General features: G+C 32.6%; 1 protein-coding gene across 3 annotated transcripts in view; it reads right to left on the minus strand.

The window, feature by feature from the left end:
- Positions 1-25,246, minus strand: part of CCDC178 (coiled-coil domain containing 178) — a 515,145-nt gene that overhangs the window by 24,642 nt on the left and 465,257 nt on the right. The window contains exons 22-23 of one of the 3 annotated variants that reach the window (XM_054461206.2): positions 12,580-12,714; positions 11,200-12,301 (exon numbers count right to left, since the gene is read on the minus strand). In XM_054461206.2, coding sequence (XP_054317181.2) covers positions 12,194-12,301; positions 12,580-12,714 — 243 coding nt within the window. In that variant the 3' untranslated portion in view covers positions 11,200-12,193. Of the gene's footprint in view, positions 1-11,199; positions 12,302-12,579; positions 12,715-25,246 lie in introns of those variants that run through there. The other 2 variants (XM_054461208.2, XM_054461207.2) reach the window with 2 other exon arrangements.

Below are 25,246 nucleotides of genomic sequence, written 5' to 3' on the forward strand. Positions count from 1 at the left end.
TTTCTATTTATTTTTTATTTCTGTTTTTCCTTTACCATCTTTTTTTTAGGGTTAATCAAATACTTTTTAGAATTCCATGTTAATCTGATCATTGGCTTTTTTGTGATATCACTTTTCATTTTTAAAAGAGAGTTACAATATACATCTTTCACTTAGTCTCCATGAGTCAATATCATAATCATTTTATATTTAAGACTTGTGCCACAAAATTCTATGTATTCTCCCATCTTTTATGCTATTACTCGAATTTATTTTGCATTTATATATGCTGTAAATCTTATACTACAATGTTGTAATTTTTGTATCTAAATTCAATTGTCTTTTTAATAAATGAAGACAATAAAAAGAGAGTCTTTTACGTTTGCTAGTATATTTCTCATAGCTATTCTTCTTCCTTCCTTTCTGTAGATACAGGTTTTCTTCTGGTCATTTCCTTCAAGCTGAAATACTTCTTTTAGCATTTACTGTAATTCAGATCTACTGGTGAACAATTCTCTCTACTTTCACGTATCTAAAATATCTTTATTTTGCCTTTAATTTTGAAAGATATTTTTTCTGGATAGAGAATTCTGGGCTGATTGTTTTTGTATTTGTTTTATTCTTTCAGCAGTTTGAGATATTCTTTTATGTCTTCTATTCTCCATTGTTTCTGATAAGATGTTAGAGGTAATTTTTTGTTTCTTTTCCTCTGGCTGTTTTTAAGATTACCTCTTTATTTTTTGTTTTCAGGAGTTTACTATGATTTACCTTGGTATTTTTTTTATGTGTATCTCTTTTGGGGGGTTCTTTGAATTAACTGGATCTATAATTTATGTTTTTCACCAAAATGGCCATATTATTTCTATACTTTTTATGGTTTCAGTGCACTCACCATCGGCAGATAATAAATCAAGTTACATTAATACTATACAAAAAATACCTAAGAAGTGCATGCTGATATTTTAGCACTTGGTTTGGTAACTGAGTGGTCAAGAATGATTTACTAAATATTTAGCACATTTCTGAAATATCAACCCTAAATTAGCCTGATATTTCTGGACTTGTTAAAGACCTTACTCTAACTCTTGTTTCACACTGTCTTCCTCCAACATAATCTAATCTCAGTAACAAACACACAGGGAATTGCCATGGTACAGTGATTAAGAACAGGTACCTCACAGCCAAATTGCCTAGGTTTATATCCTGAGGACAAGCATGGAGGACGAGGTTTGACACATACTAATGGCTAGATAAATGCTGCATTAGATAAAAAGAAACAAAACAAGAATGTCTATTCCATATCCCAGGAATCTGTTTCCTAAGTCCCTCATACTTCTCTGCTTTGAGCTGCTTCCCTTTCCCCACCTCGCAGGGTTTCCCTTCTTCCCTTTATATTCAGTTGCTCATGCCTGTTTTAAGTCCCACTCTTACAAAGGCATTTCCCTGAATTCAGGCTGAAGTAATTCTTCCCACTTCCTGGCCAATTGTAAAGTTTACTGTCTGTACCTGGTAATATTTAATCATGTAATTATTATTCCTGCATATTTTTATATCTCCCTCTTCATTTCATCTCTGATGCTCCCCGTGTTGCATTTTTATGCTCTACTAATAAAATTGTTAGTCATTTCCCCTGTACACAATACTGTTTTTGTTCTCATATATCTTTGCTCCCTGTTTATACAACCCCCTGACTACCTTTTGTTGATGTACCCTCACCTTGCAAGATGTAGTTTATGAGTTCTCTCCTTCAGAGAACTGGCCTTCCATTCTCAGGTTGAGCTAAGTGCTCTTCTTACTGCCCTCATTTGTATTTACACAATATATTGTGTCTACCTCCTCTACGAGATTCAAGCTCTTTAAAGACAGAGAGTATGTCTTCTACCTTTGGACTGCAAGTGTCTAGCAAAACGCCTTTCATACAGTGGGAATCCCTAAAATATGCCTTAAAATTAATTGATATTTTTCAACTTAGCAGCAAACTGCTTAAGGTTAAAAACATGATGTGTATTGTATACATTATATTGGTAATCAATAAGTACAGAATAAAATCAGTGTTTCAGACAGTTATGGTAATTTACGTTTTACCCATATCAATCAAAATGGATTATAGAGGCATTTGACCATAGGAGAATAATAAGATAATCACTCCTAAAGGTAGGGGTGTAGAACAAATTAGCTTACAAACTCAGCTTAGAATTTTATGACTCTAACTTTTGGCAAAAGGCACTTATTCATTAGTTATAGTCAGCTTTAGATGAGGGTAGAATGCTGATTTACATCTAAAGGAAGATATTTGGTTAAATATGGCTCATTAATTTGGATGTTTTAACTAAGCATTTGTTTTCTTTTTTTTGTTTATATGTTTATGCATACGTTAAAGGCTGAGGCAGGAATCATTAAATTGAAGTTGTCCCAGCATGTATTTTATTACATTATATGACTAGAGGTGTTGTGTGCCTTTATGTAGTTTCTTGAATTCTCAAGTTTGAAATGACATCCATGGAGTCACCAGTTCCTGAAGGGAAAATGATTGGGAAGTATGAATGTTTCCATGATTAATTAATTTTGGCATAATGTTGAATTTTCAGAGTCGTCTTAACACAGTACCAGGAGAAAAAAGAGAAGAAAGTGAGCTAAGGTAGTCAGGACACATTACTGTGTACAGGGCACATTGTATATACATCATCTCATCTAATTCTCACAGTGACCCTTGGATAGGTGCTGTTTATACCTGCTTCACATCCCAGATGATACAAACCAAGTCAGCAACCAACTTGTCAACCCATCTGCTCCAAAACTCAGACTCTAGCATTCAGAGTGGTTAAGTGTACATTTTCAGTTCAGAAAATATCCCACAGAAAGAGAGATTTTTTAAAAAAGTTTACCCTTTGAACTGTTTATTTACACAAGCATTAATGCAAAAAACATTTCTAGAATGTATTTCAGCATCTTTCCTGTCCTTTCATATGCCCCCGTCTCTATTTTGTTTTTCTCATTAGAACAGAGCGGGACTGTATCTTTAACTTGTTTGTTTACTGTCTTTTTTCCACAACTGGAAGGTAAGCTCCATGAAGTTAAGGATTTTTGTCTGTTTTGCTTGCTTCTGTATACCCAGCACCTCAAACAGTGACTGGCACATAGGCTTACAGTAATTATTTACCTAACAAATGAATGTAAAACAAAATAAAAACATATCAATACATGAGCAAAAATCAGCAAAATTTCTTTCTCACCAATCCCTTCAGCCACACAGATCACAAATCCTACTCCATTTCCAAAAATTCTGCGTCAGTGAGTGTGCATCCTTCTAGACCTATTTCTGCAGATTTAAATATGGATAGTTATAGGTAAAATATAAATACACAACTGAAATATAAACTACTGAAATAAAGAATGCTATGCATTTATTTTTACCTAATTAAGGTCATTTGCTTAAGATGTTATTCTGTATGTTTTTCTTCTTTTTACTATTTCTTTGACATAATTTCTTGGCTTCCCAAAGTTCCTCCTGATTCTTTTAAAGTCCTGTTTAGCCTGACATAGTTTAGATATATGTGTTTATTTATGTCTTCGTATATTGATGGATATTTACATTGTCTTCAATGGGTATTTACATTGCCTTCGATTTTTCACTATCACCAGTGCTATATTATGAACAACCTTAGAACACGGCTCTTGGTACACAAGTGGGAGTGTATCTGTAGTGTAAAATATGACATTGTTCTATTAAGGAATATAGGATTTTAAATTTTGAGGACAACATAGTCCTCAACAGAATATGAAAGTTTACTTTTCTTTACACTATAATCACCACCAATTAATATATTTAAAAAACATGCCAGCATGATGACTGAAAACAAATTATTTTATATTATTAATTTTTTTGTACTTCTGATATTTGGCATTTTTTCGTATATCATTTAACAGTGCTGTCTGAAACTTGAAATATTTTCCTATTGGGTTATATTATTTCTTATTGATTTAAATAAATGCTTATTTTATATATAAAAATATATAAGATATATAATAGAATCGATTTTTAATTATATCTTTTTCCATGAAAATGTATTTATTTTTATGTAGTCAAGTTTATTCCCCTCAGTGTACCTTAACACTATACAACATTTTATATTTCAAAAAATAGATTTTTAAAATGTTTACTCTATAATGTATATAAATATACAAAATAGATATACAAAATAATCTATTCTGTATATTTTGGATATTTACTTTTATCTCACACAGCTGGCAAGTGAATAGTCCACTCTCATCATATACAATTTGAAATTCTACTCTCACTATATTCTAAAGTCTAAGTATTTGTGGGGCTTTCCCTGGATTCTTTGTTCCAGTGAGCAGCCTCATGCCTGCTGTCTGTTTTGTAAAAGAATTTTTATTGGAACACAGCTGCATCCATTTATATACTACTGTCTATGGCCGCTCTCCTGTTACAAGGCAGAGTTGAGTGGTTGCAATAGAGACTGTATGGCCTGGAAAACTAAAAATATTTATTACATGACCCTTTAAAAAATGTTTATCAACTATTCTGTTTTACAGATCTTTCTATCCATTCTTGCGTTCATGTTGTGCTGTGTTAATTTAATTAATATAACTTTTTGATATATTTTGCTACTCAGTGGCATAAGTTCCCTCACCCCAACCCAACAATTTTTCCTTTTAAAAAGTGTTAGAGCTATCCTTGTGGATTTTAATCTTCCAAATACATTTAGAATCACCTTCTTGAGCTTCATACACAAATTTTGTTTGGATTTTGAGTATGATTGTATTGAATGGATTTTTATTTATGGATTTTTAAAAATTTTGGATTTAAAATTTGATATCTAGGTATATATATGTAATCTTCTCATCCACGCAAATGATATATGTTTACTTTTATTTGGGTTATGTCTTTCTGGCATTGTTTAGTAGCTTTCTTCAAAAAGATTGAGCTAAATTTTTGTTAATTATGGTTAGAAACTATACTTTAGATTGCCATTTTAAATACCTGTCTTATTAATTCTAAAGTTTTTTTTGTTGATTCTCAGTTTTGTCCATTTCTGAGTGGTATCTCTACCTTCTTTATCAAATTATCAAGTACTTTTTATGAAGTTAAATTTGTAAACTATTTTGTAACTTTTATTAGAATAAGTATATTGTTATTATTAGCAAATGCTTCTCAGCATTGATTAAAACTATGCTGCCTTTCTCCCTTAATCTGTGTTTATATTAAATTACATTAACATATTTTCTAAAGTTGAATCTCTTTGCAATTGAATCACAACTCACAGGTTTTGATATGTGATGCTCTTTTTTTTTTTTATTTCCAAAAAGTTCAAGATGTGCCAATATTTCCCATTGTGATTGTGGATTTGTCTGGTTTTCTTTGAATTTTAACCAGATCTTACTTTATATATTATAAAGTTATGTTGTCATGTGCATTACGTTCAGGATTGATGTCTTAGACTATATCTTTTATTAACATAAAAGATCCAAATTTGAGTTTTCTAATTCTTTATTTCCTTGAATTTTCTCTCTCTCATTTTAAAATTGGAATTCTTTATTTTTTTTTTTCAAGGATCTTCATTCAGTTTCTATTTGCTTGAAGTGCATTTCTTCTAAATAACATGAATTTTGCTTTTATGACCAATCTACAAATCTGTAACTTTAAACTGTGCAATAAAACCATTTACAGTTAAAGTATCATTAATGCATTTTGCCTTACTTTATACATTTTGTTTCTCTTCCTGTACTCCTTGCATTTTGAATTATCTAATTTTTTATGGTACTTTTTTTCTCTAGTATTTTGAAAGTGACAAACTTTTTGTTTTGTTTTTATATTTTATTTGAATGGAATAATATAGAATGTTCTTTTTATATTGGTCTAATTTAACTGTGTTTGTAATTTTCATATATACTTTTGTTTTTTTTAAAATTTTTTGATTGATCCATTATAATAGTACCTATTTATGGGGTAAAACTTGACATTTCAATACCTGCATACACTATATAATCAGGATAGATAGCATATTCATCTCCTCATGCATTTAACATTTCTTTGTGACAACACTCAAAAACCCCTTTTAGCTATTTTGAAATGTACATTATTGTTAACTATAGTTACCCTATTGTGCAATAGATTAGAACTTATTTCTTTCTAATTGTAACGTTGTACCTGTTGACCAATCTCTCCCCATCCTCCTCTTCTCTAGCCTCTCCCCATTCTCTGATAATCACTGTTCTACTCTCTACTTCTATGAGACAAATATTTTAAGATTCCACATGTGAATGAGATTATGTGGTTATTTCACTTTCTGTGTCTGACTTATTTTACTTAACATGATATCCTCCAGGTTCACTTATGTTTTCTCAAATGACATGATTTCATTCCTTTTTTTATGGCTGAATGGTATTCCACTGTGTAGGTATACTACATTCTCTTCATTCATTTGTTGACGGGCATTTGGGTTGATTTCAAGTGTTGGCTATTGTGTATAGTGCTGCAATGAACATGGGAATGGGAATGCAGATATCTCTTTGACATAGTGGTTTCATTTCCTTTGGCTATATACCCAGTAGTGGGATTGCTAGATCATGTGGTCATTATAGTTTTATTTTTTGAGGAATCTCCATACTGTTTCCCATAATGGCTGTACTAATTTACATTGGAAAAATCCAATTTTAGATTTATCGTATATATTCTTAAATTATTGGCAGCTATAATTAAATACTTTTTCTATTACCATATAGAATGAACCAGTAATATTTAGGAGTTTAATGTTATTCCTTGAGCATAATATCTCTAAATATATATATATTAAAAGTCCAAAATGCATGTTTTCTATAAATTCTTTTGTGTTTCAAAAGATCACACGGAATCAGAGATTTCCTTTTACATCACACTGCTAAGTGATTTTAAATTTCTGTTGTAGTTTTTTTCCTGACTTTCTTTCATTTACACAATTCTTTTCCAGAAATAGGGAACCATCCCTATATCTAGTTGTTTGTGTATGTGTGTGTGTGTGTTAAATGATTAAACCTATGCTATCAGAATTCCTGGCAAAGCACCCACCCAGTGAATGCTTTTGTTTATTAACTAACAGAACTGTAGGTACCTAGAGGTATAAAGAACTTTTGGAGTTATCACATTTCATCTTACTAAACCAGCTCACTAACTCAACAAAATTTTTATACTTATGTTCCAAGAACTGCAGTTGGTGCCAGGGAGATGAAGAGGAAGAAATAAGACATGCTTTATGAGTTGAGAAGACTCACATACTAGTGGGTGAGAAGGCACAGACACACACACAGATATTTGCACAAAGAGGTCATGGGAACCTACCAGGGGGAGCACATCCCTGAGGAGGTGCCCTCTGGACTGACCCCCAGTCCATTTGCTTCCCCTCAATCACTGCAGTAACATCTTCCCTAATGCACCTGGCCTGTTTATCTAACCTCTGAACACCAGAAGTGCACGCTTGGACAGAAATACTTGTTATAAAATTTATTCCTATTGACCCTAAACCCACTTTCCAACCTCTCCCATGATTTGTTCCCAGTGTTGGCTTCTAGAGCTCAATAAACTGTATATACCAACCCTTACTTGCAGTCCTTCAGAGGTTTGTCCTTCCAAAGCCTTTGTCTTTCATGTTTAAACATTCCAACTTTTTAAAATATTTCTCCCACTCTTTAATCTTTCTTATATTGCTGCTCTCTAGTGTGTCAATATGACCCTTAAATTATGCTTCCCAAACTTGTATAAAATACTGCAGATATACTCAATGTAAGAAAAAGTGCAATTTATCTTATGGGACTTACCTCCTTCCAGACAAAAATGCCTCTGCTTACTCAGTCTAAGACCACATTCATATGCTGTAGCTTCTTCACTCTCTCATTTAAATGATTTGCTAATGCTCAGTCTTTTTTCCAAATAACATGCCAAAAAGGTAATAAATATCACAAGATTAAGTAAAAATAAAAAATAATGGGAGGAGAAAGGAAATGATAATAGTACTTCGTAAGAGCTCTGACATGAAGTTAGGACCTAATACAAAATATGCCATACACGGTCAGAGTCAAGAAGTCGTCTGTGATTACTAGGGCTGGGACAGGCCTTTGGTTCCAAGTTTATAGTAGCTCACTTTGGCTCATATTAAAATTGTGGTCAACTGAAATCCCTAAATCTTTTTCATATAAAGGGCTTCAAAGTCAAATACACCAATTCTCTGTTCCAGTTATAACTCATCTTATTGGTTTCTGCTTGATCATGTAATTCAAAAGCTTATCTGGCCCACCTGGTTTTCTGCCAACTGTAGATCTGCCAGTCACGCCTTTGTGTGGCCCTGTAAGGAACTGTTCCAAGGCCAAGGATAAAACAAAATTTCTTTTTTTCCGTTTAACTGATTTTTGAATTGCTTTTCCTCAATATTGGTTATATACAATTTACATTTCAAAACCTTCATCAAATGATTTTCGCATTGAATAGTTCACTAAAATCTTATGGCATCATTTTAATACTACCTTCAGAATATGAAACATTATTTAGACCCGCCTGACATTGGCACTTAAAGGACTCGAGATACTAAGCCACAGGAAAATGAAAACCAATAGCATCTGGTCTGTTATGCAATTTTTAGTCATGTTGGATCACGGTGTATACATTGATACCTGCGGATTCACTCCACAAATACATTAAGTCACTCTAGCATGTTTTCCTTTAAAACAATTGGATATAAGTGAAAACAAGATAGACATAGGGTATTATCAAGCCCCCTAGTGGCCTTGCTACAATACACCTTAAAATACAACCCAGGGAGAATTGAAAGGATTTCACTGATGCTATAAAGGCCTGAAGGAACTTAGAATCTTCCAGGAAGGAGGACAAGAAACATGTAGGAGTGGTTAGCTGCTGAAAATACAACTGTAGTTTGTGGGTATGTACAGGGTACAAGTAAGGTAGAATTTAATTCATCTTGCACAGAAAGGTTGGGGAAGGACTCAGAATCATTTTGTAGAGGAAGTGATTGAATTAGGTCAGGTGGTTTTATTTATTTATATTTTATTATTTATGTATTTATTTTTATTTTACTTTAAGTTCTGGGATACATGTGCAAAATGTTCAGGTTTGTTACATAGGTATACATGTGCCATGGTGGTTTGCTGCACCTGTCAACCCATCATCTAGGTTTTAAGCCCTGCGTGCATTAGGTATTTGTCCTAATGCTCTCCCTCCCCTTACCCCCCACCCCACTACAGGCCCTGGTTTGTGTTGTTTTCCTCCCTGTGTCCATGTGTTCTCATTGTTCAACTCCCACTTATGAGTGATAACACGCGGTGTTTGGTTTTCTGTTCCTGTGTTAGTTTGCTGAGAATGATGGCTTCCAGCTTCATCCACGTCCCTGCAAAGGACATGATCTCATTCTTTTTTATGGCTGCATAGCATTCCATGGTGTATATGTGCCACATTTTCTTTATCCAGTCTGTCACTGATGGCCATTTGGGCTGGTTCCAAGTCTTTGCTATTGTAAATAGTGCTGCAAGAAACATACGTGTGCATATGTCTTTATAGTAGAATGATTTATAATCCTTTGGGTATATACCCAGTAATGGGATTGCTGGGTCAAATGGTATTTCCAGTTCTAGATCCTTGAGGAATTGCCACACTGTCATCCACAATGGCTGAGCTAATTTACACTCCCATCAAAAATGTAAAAGCATTCCTATTACTCCACAGCCTCGCCAGTATCTATTGTTTCCTGACTTTTTAATAATCGTCATTCTGACTGGCTTGAGATGGTATCTCATTGAGGTTTGGATTTGCATTTCTCTAATGATCAGTGATGATGAGCTTTTTTAATATGTTTGTTGGCTGCATAAATGTCATCTTTTGAGAAGTGTCTGTTCATATCCTTTGCCCACATTTTCATCAGGTTGTTTTTTTCTTCTTAATTTGTTTAAGTTCCTTATGGATTCTGGATATTAGACCTTTGTCTGATGGGTAGATCACAAACTTTTTTTTCCCATTTTATAGGTTGCCTCTTCACTCTGATGCTAGTTTCTTTTGCTTTGCAGAAGCTCTTTAGTTTAATTAGATCCCATTTGCCAATTTTGGCTTTTTTTGAAATTGGTTTTGGTGATTTAGTAATGAAGTATTTGCCCATGCCTATGTCATGGATGGTATTGCCTAGGCTTTCTCTAAGGGGTTTTATTGCTTTGGGTTTTACATTTAAATCTTCAATCCATCTTGGGCTAATTTTTGTATAAGGTGTAAGGAAGGGGTCCAGTTTCAGTTTTCTGCATATGGCTAGCCAGTTTTCCCAGCACCATTTATTAAATAGGGAATCCTTTCCCCATTGCTTGTTTTTCTGAGGTTTGTCAAAGATCAGATGGTTGTAGATGTGTGGTGTTATTTCTGAGGTCTTTGTTCTGTTCCACTGGTCTATTTATCTGTTTTGGTACCAGCACCATGCTGCTTTGGTTATTGTAGCCTTGTAGTATAGTTTGAAGTCAAGTAGCGTGATGCCTCCAGTTTTGTTCTTTTTGCTTAGGATTGTCTTGGCTCTACGGGCTATTTTTTGGTGCCATATGAAATTTAAAGTAGTTTTTTTCTAATTCTGCGAAGAAAGTCAATGGTAGCTTGATCAGGTGTTTTTAAACAGGCAAGATAAAAATGAGTATTGCAGAAACAGGGAAGAGTATAAGCACAAAAGAAGAAGAATGAGTTTCACAGCAAGTTTCTTAATTAGCAAGAATTTTGGAGTGGCTGAAACATACTAGAGAACTGAAGCAGAGAGAAGATGAAGCTGGGATTATTAACACGAGCTGGGTCATGAAGATTGTTGTGTACCATGCTGAAGGTTGTAGACTTGATTTTTTTTCCCCAGAGGAATCCATATTTCCACTGTTTTGTGGTAAGATTTTGAAAATTGTATTTTCACATTTTTATTAAAAGCCAAAATTGAAATATTCTAAATGGAAGCCATCTCCAATAGATGAGAAAATAAGGCACTAATTTATGCTGCTCACGTTCCCCAAATACAATCCAACCTTGCTGCTGTGTCTCTAGATGCTGAGTAGTTGAGTTTCCCTACCTATCCTATCCCATCCCTTCATTTCCACTGTTATGTAACAGCCATACAAATAAGTAATTTAAAATCAAGTTTGGTAAACAATATGTTGGTGAAATTCTCATAAAAATTAAAATAAGGATTATTGAAAGGTATGAATTAGAGAATCACTTTACTGATATTCAAATAATTTCTAATGACATTTTTAATATTTGAAAAGACATAATAATTCACAGTGAGAATTTATCATTTGTAGTTTTTTAAGAACATTTGGACAAAAATATAGATTTTTCTAAGACACTAATTAGAACATGCAGATTACCTTTAAATATTTAAAAGAGATTCACAGGTTCCAGCCACCATATAATGTGTTACATTTTAACAGACTTAAGGAAAACAAGATGCTCCTGACTTCTAAAATAATGCAATTGTAGTTCGTACTCAAGTTCGTACATAAGTTTCTATTAAATGTGTTAAGCACTGCCTTTCAAAATCTTCCTTTTTCTTCTATTATTTTAAATTTTTTGTTATAACCCATTATCAATATAGCCCATATATAAAGTGTACACACACACGATCCTCAGAAGAAAATACCAAAAAATAGACAGCAGCAAAAATGAAATTTGAAATCGCTTCATAGCTTTTCAAGTGCTTTGCAAAATCTTCTTTACTTGAGTTAAAAGCAATATGAAGTGCATGTATAATAAAATGTTTAGAAAAAGATTTGGTTTAGGGTTCAGCATTCATTTCACATTACTGAAAAGTGTGATTTCATGTTTTTGTTTTTCATAGAACAGGCATTCTAGTTTTTGTTACTTAATAGAACAAGGTAGTACGTGTTTTTCTTTGGGAGGTCATGTTTTATGCAGGTAGTAACATGTGATATGGTAAAACATTAATTTTTTAAAAGTTTAAGTAATATTTAAGAATTGTCTTCACATATTTAATGTGGGTTTCTAAAATATATCATTCTTAAAATGAAACAATGGATCTGCTAAATGTTTTTATTGAAACAAGGAGTAAAATCTCACATGCATCTAGAACCACAGCTACTTTCTAGTCTCAAGTTGCTTATCTTTCAAATAAAGTCATTTCCAAATCTGCTTAGGATGAGCCTCTTGCAAAATAGAAAAGGAAAGACAACAGTTAAACTAAGTAAACATAAGAGGGTTATTTTCACTGAAGTGGATTTTGCACAAAAGCAGCACAAGGTATCTTGCGTCAACATCTTTTAAACAGCTGGATGACATCTGCAAAGCCTGAAGATTTGAAAAAAAATTATTTATACCAAATGTATTTATAAAAATCAGTTCTGAGGTTTGTGAGAAATAAGTCCAATCTCCCTTTTCTCCCAAAGTATGCATGGTATATGTGCTAACTTACTGAATTCATCCTTCATGCAATTCCAGTTTATTAAAGAGGTTAAAAATTTATAAAACTCTGATGGGATATGGTTTTAATGCTTCATCACACTACCCATCATTTGCTTTTCAATCTAGATCAGAATGATCTTTCCTACTTCCCTGCAATCACCTACCTGCACAGCTAATATTTTCTGAATACTCTCCTGAGAGTCTGTCTGGAAGTTGGCCAGCCTCATCTGGCTGAAGAGGACCACCAGTTTGAAGTGCTCCTGCCACAGCCTGTGCATCCTTCTCTGCAGCTGACAGAGCTAAAGGGAAGAGGGAGGGGAGAAAACACAAGTCAGAGGAGGAGAGGAAATTAATGGCAGTGTTCAAGAAGAATGATGGAGGGAAATATAGAAAGCAGTCAATAGCCCATTTTGCACTGCACGGACCTGACAGGAATTTCACAGTCTCTTGATTTTTCAGCCCACTCATGTGCATTCATCAGAAACCAGTCACATCTGGCCGCCAGGATGGGGGGTTAATTTTCTCTAAATGCCTCAGCAGTTTTGTTCTAGCTGAGGCAAACTCTGTGACTGCAAAGCTGATGAGTAAAATATTTCTACTTCACCCAGTTTAACTCAAAACCGATAGCCTCGGGACATATTGAACCTTTCTTGAAAAAAATCATCTTTTGAAGCCGTTTTGAATGGCACATCAGGTCAAGCCAAAGTTTAAAAATGCAACTTTAAGACTTTGATGGACACCATCACTGCTTTTTTTCCTCATAAAGCTTACCATTGCTTGGCAATGTGTGCTTTAGAGCATGACAAAACTAAAGAGAATTAACTTAGCCATAAACTGCTGAGGGAGAACAATAACAAGGAAGAAATTTCCAGCTAGAACTCCCTATTAATCTACCTCCCTCTGACCATGTGACATGGAAACATCTCACTGCACTAAAGCATAGTGGACGCGGTGTTAAAAAGTGACATGTTTAATACAGGATCTGTAAAGAAAAAGAAAGAACTCACCTACGACATATGCTAGATCATTTGGAAATTTAATATAAAAACCAACAGAAAACAGTGGATGTTTTATCAAAACAATGTACATTTGCCCTTCAACAGTTACCGTAGGCATGCCATACAGAATTATTATAATAAGGCATTTTCAAAGGGATAAACATAAAATTAACAGTAAAAACAGTTTCTTAAAAATCCCAAACATTTATAATGAATGCTTATATTATATATTTATAATGAATGTATATGGATCATATGTTTATACAATATAATATATTCTGTCACTGAAAACTCTTGGTTTTGGGAATGTGGATAATTGCTGATATCAGTTCATTTTTAGCATATTTTGCAGAATGAAAAAACAAAATTCACATCCAAACATTTAATATCAAACACAATTTTTATATTAAATACTTCCTCATACCAGAGGAAAAACATGTTAAAAATGTGGCTATTTGATGGGTTACATATGCAGGATCCTCTGTAAAACATCAATAAGGAGTGTATGTAAAATTTGGGAATGCTTTTGTATATATATTTCAATAAAACAATTCACGTAACTAAATACTTGCTGTTGCATGTAAATTGTTTATCATCATTATCCTCATTATGCATTGTTATAAATAACACATATGTATTTATGTTTGGTTCCCAGGAAAATAAAGCCTCTATTTTTGGTTAGTTGATTAGGAAGAAGAAAAGACTTTGAAAACTATAGGTATTTCAGCTTACTAAATGCTGAATTACATTGTCCAGAACTAGTTTATGGGCATTTCAGATAATTTGGGCTATTAAATTAAAACTTAGCGTTATTATTTGAAGAGAAATTTTGTCAAACTTAAAAAAATTGTGTTTTCTTTAGTATAAGCCAAGACTGACAGTCAATGCAGGGAGGTATGCTGTATCTTGATATACTCATTAAGACATTTGAAAAGTTTAGTTCATTGTGTATGTTCACAAATACATAAAGAGTCATATTAAGATGGTAATCATTGTTCAGGGACAGGGGAAGGGTCTGGGTATTGGGGGTTCAGGAATGATCCATAGGAGGTAGCACTGGCCCTGTATTACCTAATGTATGCATCAATGATTTAAATAATATTAATTAAATTTGCTTTAACAATAAGATGCAGAGCACATGTATATTTAAATTAGAAATTACTTCAATTTGAAACAGTGGACAAGGCTAAAGAAGCTGACATTTAGTGTCAAGTAAACATTAATAACAGAAGAAAAGAACCATGACAAATATTCCTGAAAATAATTTCATAGCATATGTATGTTTGAAATTTGTGTGATTTTTATACTGGTCTTTATTATTAAAATATGACCTTGCAGTTTACAGATTTTTTTAAAGGGCAAAAATGAAATGAGTGTGAAGGAAATTTTACTTGCTTAAAAACTAAAATTATCAATCAGTTTTACTAACAAGATATCTCATTTCTGAAATTACATGTGGAAATATATTTTGAAACACATATTGCAGTATAGTTCTTTATATACTACCTAAATATATTGTTTGCTGAGGTAAACATCCTGAATGAAGGGGCCATAATCTTATAGATAAATACAATTTGTTAAATGACGCTTAACTATAAATTGTCTGTTGTGGGTGGAGGCTCTGAAGAGATTAGATTTCTGCTATTTTCTTAACAAAGACAAATAATCTGTCAACTTTCTCAATTCTTGTCAATGTGACTTATTTAAACAACACAGTTCATAGGTTGATTGTATTCACAGTGGGCCTGTTGAGATACCTTCTTCGATTAACCCCAGTTTACAGCTGAGAAATCTATATTTTAAAGAGGTTAACTTGCTTTAGGTTATTCACTTCCGTCTAACTTAAAGTTATTAACCATGATGCCATATCAGTTAAAGTTCAATGGCTTTTCTCTTTCTCTCTCTGATATTTTAGCAGTCACTTCTAGATTAAGGATAGTCATAAAGACTGTTAGAAACACCCAAGGGTTCCGTAGACCTTTGCCACAGAGTTTCCTGGAAAATAGGCTGTGATGCAAAATGAACGTCTAGATATGCTTGTTAGACATTAGTAAGAAGTGCATGATAAAACCTTATCACATAGCATAGGTTTTCAAATTATTGTCTACCTCAGACCTTACTTTACTAGTTCGTTGTAATTTGGAATTTTTAAGACAACAAATGGGAGCCTACCTTGTACAAAAATTGGACAATAGACTATTAAGACAAGAAAAGTTCACAGCCATAAGCCAGAAATAAATGATTTTCAAAGAACGGCTGTAGGATGAACTCTTAGCCTTACTGAGTGGAATCAGATATCTCAGTGAGAAGTCACCTACAGCAAAATACCACTTTAATTTTCTCTAGTATTTTTCTTATTCCAAGCCTGTAGTTATTTGGAGCCAGCTTAGCTCTCAGAATACCTTATTATTTCCCCCAAGAGATCCTAGGATACTTGGAACTACACCTATGAACAAAGATTTGTTTGTCAAAGAAAATAATAAATTAATACTATTAGAGTAGCCACAAATATGACAAAAAGCAAGTAAGGGAAAGATGAGCTGTGGAGGAATTCCTTAACAACAAGGTAAACTTTACAAGTGGGAGCACTTCAGCATGTGTAAACAAAGCAAACTGAATAGTAATGTTTTCTACAGCCACAAGTCAAATGAGGAGAAGCAGCTGTATGCAGTGCCTATTTTTATTCAGTTGTCTGTATTCTAGCTTGAGGTAGCCATAAGGCCTTGAATTTATCCATATTCACATGTTAACTGAAGCCTCTTAAACAGAGAAGTTTTTAAGGATCAACTAAGAAAGAGTAATATCTCAGAAAAGAGTTTTGTGTTTTTTTTTGTTTGTTTGTTTGTTTTTGCGGGGAAATCAATAGCTAATAGGCCAATGGAAAAACAAGAACAAGGAAAAGGAAGAATTAAAGACAATCTAAAAGAGAGAAGAACCAGTATCCAATAAAATAACATATGCACACAAACACATTTGCACACGAAAGACAAAAAGACTATTCAAAAGAATATTTAAGGAAAAACAACTAAGATGCTGCGAAGAATGATTGATTATATCAAATAGCTATGACAACAATTATTTTAGGAAAGTGATTATGAAAAAAACCCATTTTGAGATGTCAGCAGACAGTGATCACTCGATAAATGTTTATTAAAATGGACCCAACTTGAACTGATAAAAGTTTACCTGATAAAGGGTATAAACCAAAAACTTCCATCAAACATTTTACTAAATAAACTTCAGAAATCTTCCTGTGGATGTCGGGCAAAATAAAGTAAGGATATCAGAAATCAATACCCCTTTTAAAAATTGTATTGCAGATTCTTGTCAAAACAATAAAAAAGCAGAAGGACAAAAGATAGCTATAAGAGTTAGAAAAAAGGCCGGGCACGGTGGCTCACGCCCGTAATCCCAGCACTTTGGGAGGCCGAGGCGGGTGGATCACCTGAGGTCAGGAGTTCGAGACCAGCCTGACTAATATGGTGAAACCCCGTCTTTACTAAAAATACAAAAATTAGCCAGGCGCGGTGGTGGTCGCCTATAGGCCTAGCTACCCAGGAGACTGAGACAGGAAAATCGCTTGAACCAGGGAGGCGGAGGTTGCAGTGAGCAGAGATCGCGCCATTCCTCTCCAGCCTGGGAGACAGAGCGAGACTCTTCAAAAAAAAAAAAAAAAGAGAAAAAAATGTCTATATGAGAAATCCAAGAGGCTCTATAAAACAACAAATGGAGGTGATGAGGGTTTAGGAACTTTCTGCCTATAATATCTGCACTGCAAAATTAATAACTTTTTTTTTTTTTTGAGACAGAGTCTTGCTCTTTCGCCCAGGCTGGAGTGCGATGGCGCGATCTCATTTCGCTGCAACATTGCTTCCTGGGTTCAAGCGATTCTCCTGTCTCAGCCTCCCGAGTAGCTGGGATTACAGGCAACCCCCCACCACACTGGGCTAATTTTTGTATTTTTAGTAGAGACAGGGTTTCGCCATGTTGGGCAGGCTGGCCTTGAACTCCTAACCTCAGGTGATCTGCCCACCTCAGCCTCCTAAAGTGCTGGGATTACAGGCATGAGCCGCCGTGCCCGGTCCATTTTTATAAATCAATATGATCAATTTTGAATTATAATAGCAAAATCCTATTTATTACCATAAAATAAAATGAAAAGTACTTAGGTTTATATCTATTAAAAAATGGGCAAGATTTTATAAAGAAAGTTACAAAAAATTTTGAAGAATAAAGACCGAATAAATCTGGAGGTATAATGTGGTCATGTATGAGAAAAGAGTGTCATGGACAAATCAGTTTTCCACAAAGTAGTCTACAATCTCATCAGGTTTCATGAAAGTCGATCCAAAATTCACATGGAAGAATGAAGGACTGAGAATATGTAATGAGACAACTGTGAAACAAGAAAACAAGCCTGAAAAATTTGACATGTGATATATATAATTTATCTTAAAGCTGTAGGAATTAAGAGTAATATTGGGAATCATCCAAAGAGAGCATTTGATCAGCAAAGAGAGCTGAGTAACTGACACATGCATATAAAATGTAACATATGACAGAGATATCACTACAAATCAGTGTGGAAAGGATGGCTGATAATTGGCTAGCTCCATGCAAAATAAAATAAAATGAGATCCTTAACTCACAACATAAGGAAAATAAAAGTAAAGTAGATTGAAATAAGGAAAGTTAATCTTTAACAATTTTTTAAAAAAACATGACACAACTTTATGGCTTTGAGGAAAGGAAGAATTTTTAAATAAAAATTAAAATGATAACTTCTAATGGAAAAAAATTGACAAATCTAACCACATTTAATTTTTTTAAGTTAAATTTAAACAGAGTAACCATATAAGCTGCAGGTTTATAGAAGATTTTAATAACACAGCAGACAAGGATTAATTTCTTTAACATATAAAAAGCCCCTATAAGTCAATAATAAAAATAGAAACAGTATACCAGAAAAACATGGGCAAATTATACACATAGGCAATTCACATAAAAAGAAAGGTATTTGGCCTGAAAACATTTGAAAAGGTTTTCAACTTTAATAGTAGGATATGAATAAATAAAATTCAAACTCATCATATTGTCAAATACTAACAATATCTGTCAATATCAAATTTTGGTAAAGATGTGAAAAAATTAAACTCACATGCTGTTCAAATTTGTGTATAATTTGATACAAAAACTTTGGAGAACAAATTACAATTTCGTACTGAAAATGAAGTTGTACTTTCCCTTTGATCCAGCAATTATACTTAAAGTTACATACTCTAGACTTGCTATAGTAAAAATTTGGAAACAATCTGATTGTCTTTGAAGTAATGAAAAATACATTATGGTATGTTCATACCCTAAACCACAGCATTTAAAATAAACACACTAGCCATATGTGGTGGCTCATGTCTGTAATCACAGCGCTTTGGGAGGCCAAGGCAAAGAGGATTGCTTGAGCTCAAGAATTTGAAACCATCTTAAGCAACATAGTTAGACTCTGTCTCTAAAAAAATAAAATAAAACACATTAAAATTGCAGGTGGTATGTATGTTAGAGAAACAAAAAAATCTTACAAATAATACTTTTTCTTTTAATTTTATTACTATGTAAAAATGGCATTAAAAAATTGGAATGGTAAACACAAAAAGTTAATTAACCACGAGAAAGGAGGGGAATAATAATAGGAAGAGGCAGACTGAGGATTTTGAATACATCTATACTGGTTTAAACATGCAAAACAAATATAGAAAATGTCAGGATTTACAAAGCTGGTAAGGTTACACAGAAATTTATTAGAAACCTGTTTACTTACAGTTTATATATAACTGTAACTTACTGCATGCTTAGTTGTTTCATTAAAGAACAAAACCTACATTAAGGTGACATCTCTGCAAGAAAGGCATCCTCCACATTTTGTGGCTTAGAATGATTTACTTTCAGAAAATTTATTATAATTTGTTTGTTAAGAGTATCCTATCATACTTGACCATCTGCCAAAATACAAAAATGGCTTTTCGTACAATATTTTTGTTATATACCCACTAAATGTGAACTTACCCATAATAAACAAAATATCTGAAATACTGAGTCTGTATCATTAAGGAAAAAATTACTACTTTTAGCTGCCTCATAAAATTATTGGTATTTTCCTTCATCCCACTCATACAATTAACACAGTTGTTGGTTAGTGACTTCATAACTTATTTCAATGAAATTAAAGATTGCAATATGTAAAATATTTTCATGAGAATTTGAATTTGCTAGTTTCAAAAGGTAACCATAGAGCTCAGATGTTAAAAATATATTAACCTTAATAAACAGATATTTTTGTCAGCTTATACACGTATCATATGCTAATGTGTTGAAATAATTAGTATGTTTTTTCCTTAAAAACTCCTTAAATTGTGTCTATGTCTTACAGAACATAAATATTATTGAAAACACACTTTAGATAAAATTAAATCATTTTTAGAGACATATGGTACCAAAAATTAACTCCCCAAAGCACATCATTTAACTGGATTTTGCAATTTAAGAACCCTGGAAAAAAAGAAAGGGAACATTTCAAGGAAATGAGAAGTGTCCTTATAATGAATTTCTCCTTATAAGAATCAGACATCATAACAGTCTTTTTAATTAAAATACAAATACCATATGTATAGTTATCTGAAAATGAACTATAAATTGTTTTGCCAGGAAACAAAGACCAGTCAATACTGAAAACAAAAAGTCCTTTAGAACACAAAGATGATAGTAACTGGCAGGGTAGACAGTGCATGAACAGCACTCACAGTTCTTTGTCTATGAATAATGATTGTTCATTCTGGATTTGTGAAAACATACAACTGCTGGATTCAAATCTGTGAAAGGGATTTTTGAAAATACCTTATTTATACTTTTTTGGATGAAAAACATCTTTATAAAAACTGGAATTTATACAGATCCAGTTTCAACTGGTAGTTGAAAAGAACATAGAATTTCTCCACATGCAACATGAAAACCCATTAGATATAGAATCCAAACAGAAAATTAACAGAATCACTGCAATAAACAATCTTTATCAATACAACATGTAGGACAAGTATGAAAAGTGTGGAACAATTCCAAATTTTTGAAGTAAAAATTACCTCCCAGGATAAATTAGCAGAGCACACAGGGTTTTTAGGGCAGTGAAAATATTTTGTATGATACCACAATGGCAGATACATGCCATTATACATTCGTCCAAACTCATAGAATGTACAACACCAAGAGTGAACCCTAAAGTATGAACTTGGAGTGATGATGATGTGTCAATATAGGTTCATCAGTTGTAACAAATGTACCACTTGGCATGGGTTGTTGATAATGGAGGAGGCTATGCATGGGTTGTTGATAATGGAGGAGGCTATGCATGGGTTGTTGATAATGGAGGAGGCTATGCATGGGTTGTTGATAATGGAGGAGTCTATGCATGTGTTTGGAAAGGGGGTATTCAGAAACTCTCTGTACCTTCCACTCCATTTTGCTGTAAGCCCCAAAACTCCTCTAAAAAATAAAATCTCAAAAAAAATCACTTCTCAGTACACTAGAGTGGGAATTGGGAGTAGGTACATGGTGGTGACAATGTGTGACAATTGTTAGAGGTTACAGTATTTCTGAAAGATGCACGTGTATGCATGGATTAATTCATCACAGGTACCTGAAAATTTGAGAGTTCATCTGATATAATTGGCAGAGAGTTTGGAAGTTTCTTAGGTAAGAAGCCTGCAACCTAAGAATAGAAATATTACGAATGATATTTTGGGAGAAGATGAAGGCATTTCAGAAGTCCATATTTCCTATCTACAAACACAGTCAAACAAATAGTCCAACTGTAGAAGCAGCTGTAAGATTTATTCACATTTGACAAAGAAGAGAAAAAAATGCTGTATCCTGTAGATTTGCATTTGCACCTTAGGTAATCTAATTAAAATCATATTTAAAGCTTTGACAAAATGTGATAAAGGCCATCTGGAAAAAATAATGAGCTTTTCCTATAGGAATTTATTTTAGATAGAAAGAAGGTAGATAGATAATAGCACAAATACATTCATTTATTTGCACTAGAATATTCAAATAATGGTTACAATTTCAATCTGCTTGTTGTAAGGTTTCACATACTGAAAGCATACTGTGTTTCTCAATTTCTGACAGATAGATAAAACTGATAAGTGAAGGTATGTGCATGCAATTTTAATTCAACAGAGTGATGTGAAGTGCAGCTCACAAGGCAAATAGCATAAGCCTTATCAGTTCTGTTTATTGTAATAACCCAAACAATAGCAATTATAAACTACTCCACAGATTTTTTGGCAAGGCAGGAATGACAGATATAAAAAATCCAGTTAATACTGAGCTATTTATAGTACTCAGTTACCAAGCTATACATGTACAATATACAAATATCAAAAGTAATGAGATATTTCTTTATTACCAAATCCATTCCACAGACTAAAGATCACATAACTCATTTCTGGAAATATTTTTTATTAACTGCTTAGATGTACTTAAGAAAAATAAGACCCACGTGCACTCCCAATTTTGGAGCTGGCATTTAAGAAAATTAAAGAAGAATTATTTAATTACTCTAATTATATAAAAATAATATATTTGATAATTCTGCATTTGGATCTCTGCTAGTATATAAAACCTTGGTATGACAGAGAGAAAGCTGATCGACACAGACACTATTAATTTTTGTACTGAATAGTTAAAAATCAAGTCTATCCTTTTATATGAATATGGAAATGGATTTCTTTGTATACTTTATAATACACACTATTACATATAACAGATAATAATTCATCTTTTTTTCATATTTAATAGTAGTAACAACCTGCAAAACTTAAAACCTTCTTAGTTTGATAACTTGGTTCTGAAATAAAATTACTGCATTCTGGTAGATTTTGATAAAGATGTGTAAAGACAGTATTTTGCTTAAGTTGCTAAAATTCACACTGAAATCCCATGAACAGTTCAATAAGAAATAAATGAATGAACACATATGATTAATTCTAAAATTATTGTTCCTTGTGATTGAAAAAATTGTTAAACCAAGAATAAAACAGAATTATATAATAAAATTACCCTCACAATAAAAATCTAACTTTTCTCAAATGAATAATTGTTCAAAAATGGTTGAAGATAGAATTACATGACAGCTAAATATGAAAGATTACACTATCATAGAGATGAACATATTTTTGAAGCATACACTTCCTTGCCTGCTTGTCATTCTTTTGCCCAAAAGTAATTAAGTCCCTTGATTTTAAAATGTGGCCAAATAAATGGTCTAAGCTGGCTCTTTTGGTTTTCACTTATGAGCTGTGGTTGAGCAATTTTCTCTGATGATTATCCACAGTATATCTTTATAGTCTTCTGAGACCCACTTATTTTACAGCAAAAAATCAAGAAAATGCTTTAAAAATTACATTTACCTAAAATTAATTCACAATAAAAACATTATTCAAAAAAGATTAATTATAGAGCTCATTGGTTTATTTCAAAATTTCAAGAAGAAATATAGTATATTTTTACTTTTAAAACATCAAATTTCATTATAAATGCCCCCAGCATTTTTATTTTTTTACACACAAGTAAACATAAATGCTTATGAAGTTATTTGTTTTAAACAATTTGCAAAAATTCAACTGCAAATGTAAATAAAATACACCACACAATCATGCAATGCAGGACAGCCTAAGAGTGGAAACTAGTCTACAGCTATAAAAATCATGGGTCAGAAAGTATAAGCTTCATTTAGAAGGCAAAACTCTTATGACCCTATTATTGTTTTAGCTTCTTGTTAGTGATCTAGAATTGTTCTAGCACTAGAAGAACGGCAAGAGTAAGAAGAAAATCTGAAAAGTAGTGCAAATTGTCCCAGATGCCCAAAATTTATAAACTCATTTGCTGGCTTGCACTGGTATATATAATTAAATCCAGGTTATGACAAATATTATCAAATATATTTATAATAAAACAATGCTTTTTATACATTAGTAACTAATACCATTCTTTCAGAAAACATTGTGAACTAAATTCAAGATACTCAAAGAATCTAAAAAGAACATAAGTAGCAATGATTAATATAAATGGAATATTATTGACTCATATTAAGGAAACTACAGATGTTCTACCACATTCTGGAAATTTATTATGGTAGTAGTAGAAGGAAGGATCACTGGATATTTGAAAACCTAAGCAGATCTAGGTATTACTGGGCTATGTGACTTAGTGTCATTTGAACCTTAGTTGCCTCATGCAAGGAACAAGTATAGTTCTACTAAACTGGATTCAATATAAAATACTCATTCTTAATATAGGCAGATATTTTTGTTTTTGCACTGTTTCTAACAATAGAGATACAACATTTTAGATAGGGTTTTGAGTTTTTTGGCCTAGTTAATTTCTTCCATGTATTTTGAGAATAGGCAAAATGTAATGAAAAATTATGAAAAAGACTAAGAGTTCACTAGACACTCTGAAGAGTGCTTTATTTTTAAAACAAAATCAATTCTTTATACAATATTTTTATTGCATTGATGGGTTTAGAACACATAAATGCCCATGACAGAATCTGGAGAACCATGAGTGAAACTTGAGTAGTGAGTAGCCACCAATTCCAGGTAAGTGAATGATCTCTGCATGTATACTCTCTAAGCCTAGAGTAGAGCTGAGGACTCCTAAGTTTTTGTTTTCCCTTTGGCTTGCAGAAGAAACTAGTGCAAATTCTCTCTGGGAAAAAGCAATCTTAAACTGGGACACAAGTTTTATAGAGATGAAGATCTCTTAACTTCTTAGTCAACTAAATGTATTAATACATAGTAGAAACAATGAGATTCGCAGGAACAAACAAAAACTACCAGGAAGAGTATTATTTCAGAACAAGGATAATAAAGAGATATTTTAGATAAACTGAAATATTGAACCTTCTAGAAAGGATGTAATTCAGAAAAAAGGAAAATGATTCCATGGAGAGGCTCTGAGTTGCAAGAAGGAATGGTGAATAACAACAAAACAGGTAAATATGTAAAGTCAAATAAACATTCCCTGTATGAAATATTAATAGCAATGCTAATAAAATTATAATACCTAATTAAAGAGTATAAAAGAATCATGGAAACTAAAATGTTTTATAACAATATTATGTATGTCTGAAGTTCAGAAGTCTGAATTAAAATTCTCTAACTCAGTATATTGCATGATAGTTAAAATATGTGCTGTAATAAATAAAATATCAAGTATATTTTAAATTAAATATGCATGGTCTATTTAAAGTATAATAAAAATAAAATTTCAAATAAAAGGCTAGATATAGTGGTTTGACCTTCATGAAAAGGAGGAGAAAAAATAGAATAAGAAAAAATAAACAAAAGTCTGCAATCAACTAAAAAGGCAGGTAGAGAGAAAAAGGAAGCAGTAGAAAAAATATAACAATTAAAAAACAAAGAGATACTAGAAAGAGGTAAAAATATAATTAATTATAATAACCATATATGGATTACATTTTTCAGTTAGGACAGACAGAAGATTAGATTTAGAAAACAATGGTAACATATATTTTACATGAAACACATTAAAAACTAAAAGATAGTCAAGATAGAAACTAAATAATAAAAGAATATATTATTGATTACAGGCATATACTAGCACAATGAAACATTGAGTATATTAGGCAAGAGACCTTAAGACAAATAGTGTTCTTAGATAGAGATTACTCATATCCATATATATATATATCTAGATCTATAGATATCAACACATCAATTTTGGCAAATCAAAAATTAAAATAATGGTGATGATTGAC

The sequence above is a fragment of the Pongo pygmaeus genome, chromosome 17 (assembly GCF_028885625.2).
Source record: "Pongo pygmaeus isolate AG05252 chromosome 17, NHGRI_mPonPyg2-v2.0_pri, whole genome shotgun sequence".
NCBI lineage: Eukaryota > Metazoa > Chordata > Mammalia > Primates > Hominidae > Pongo > Pongo pygmaeus.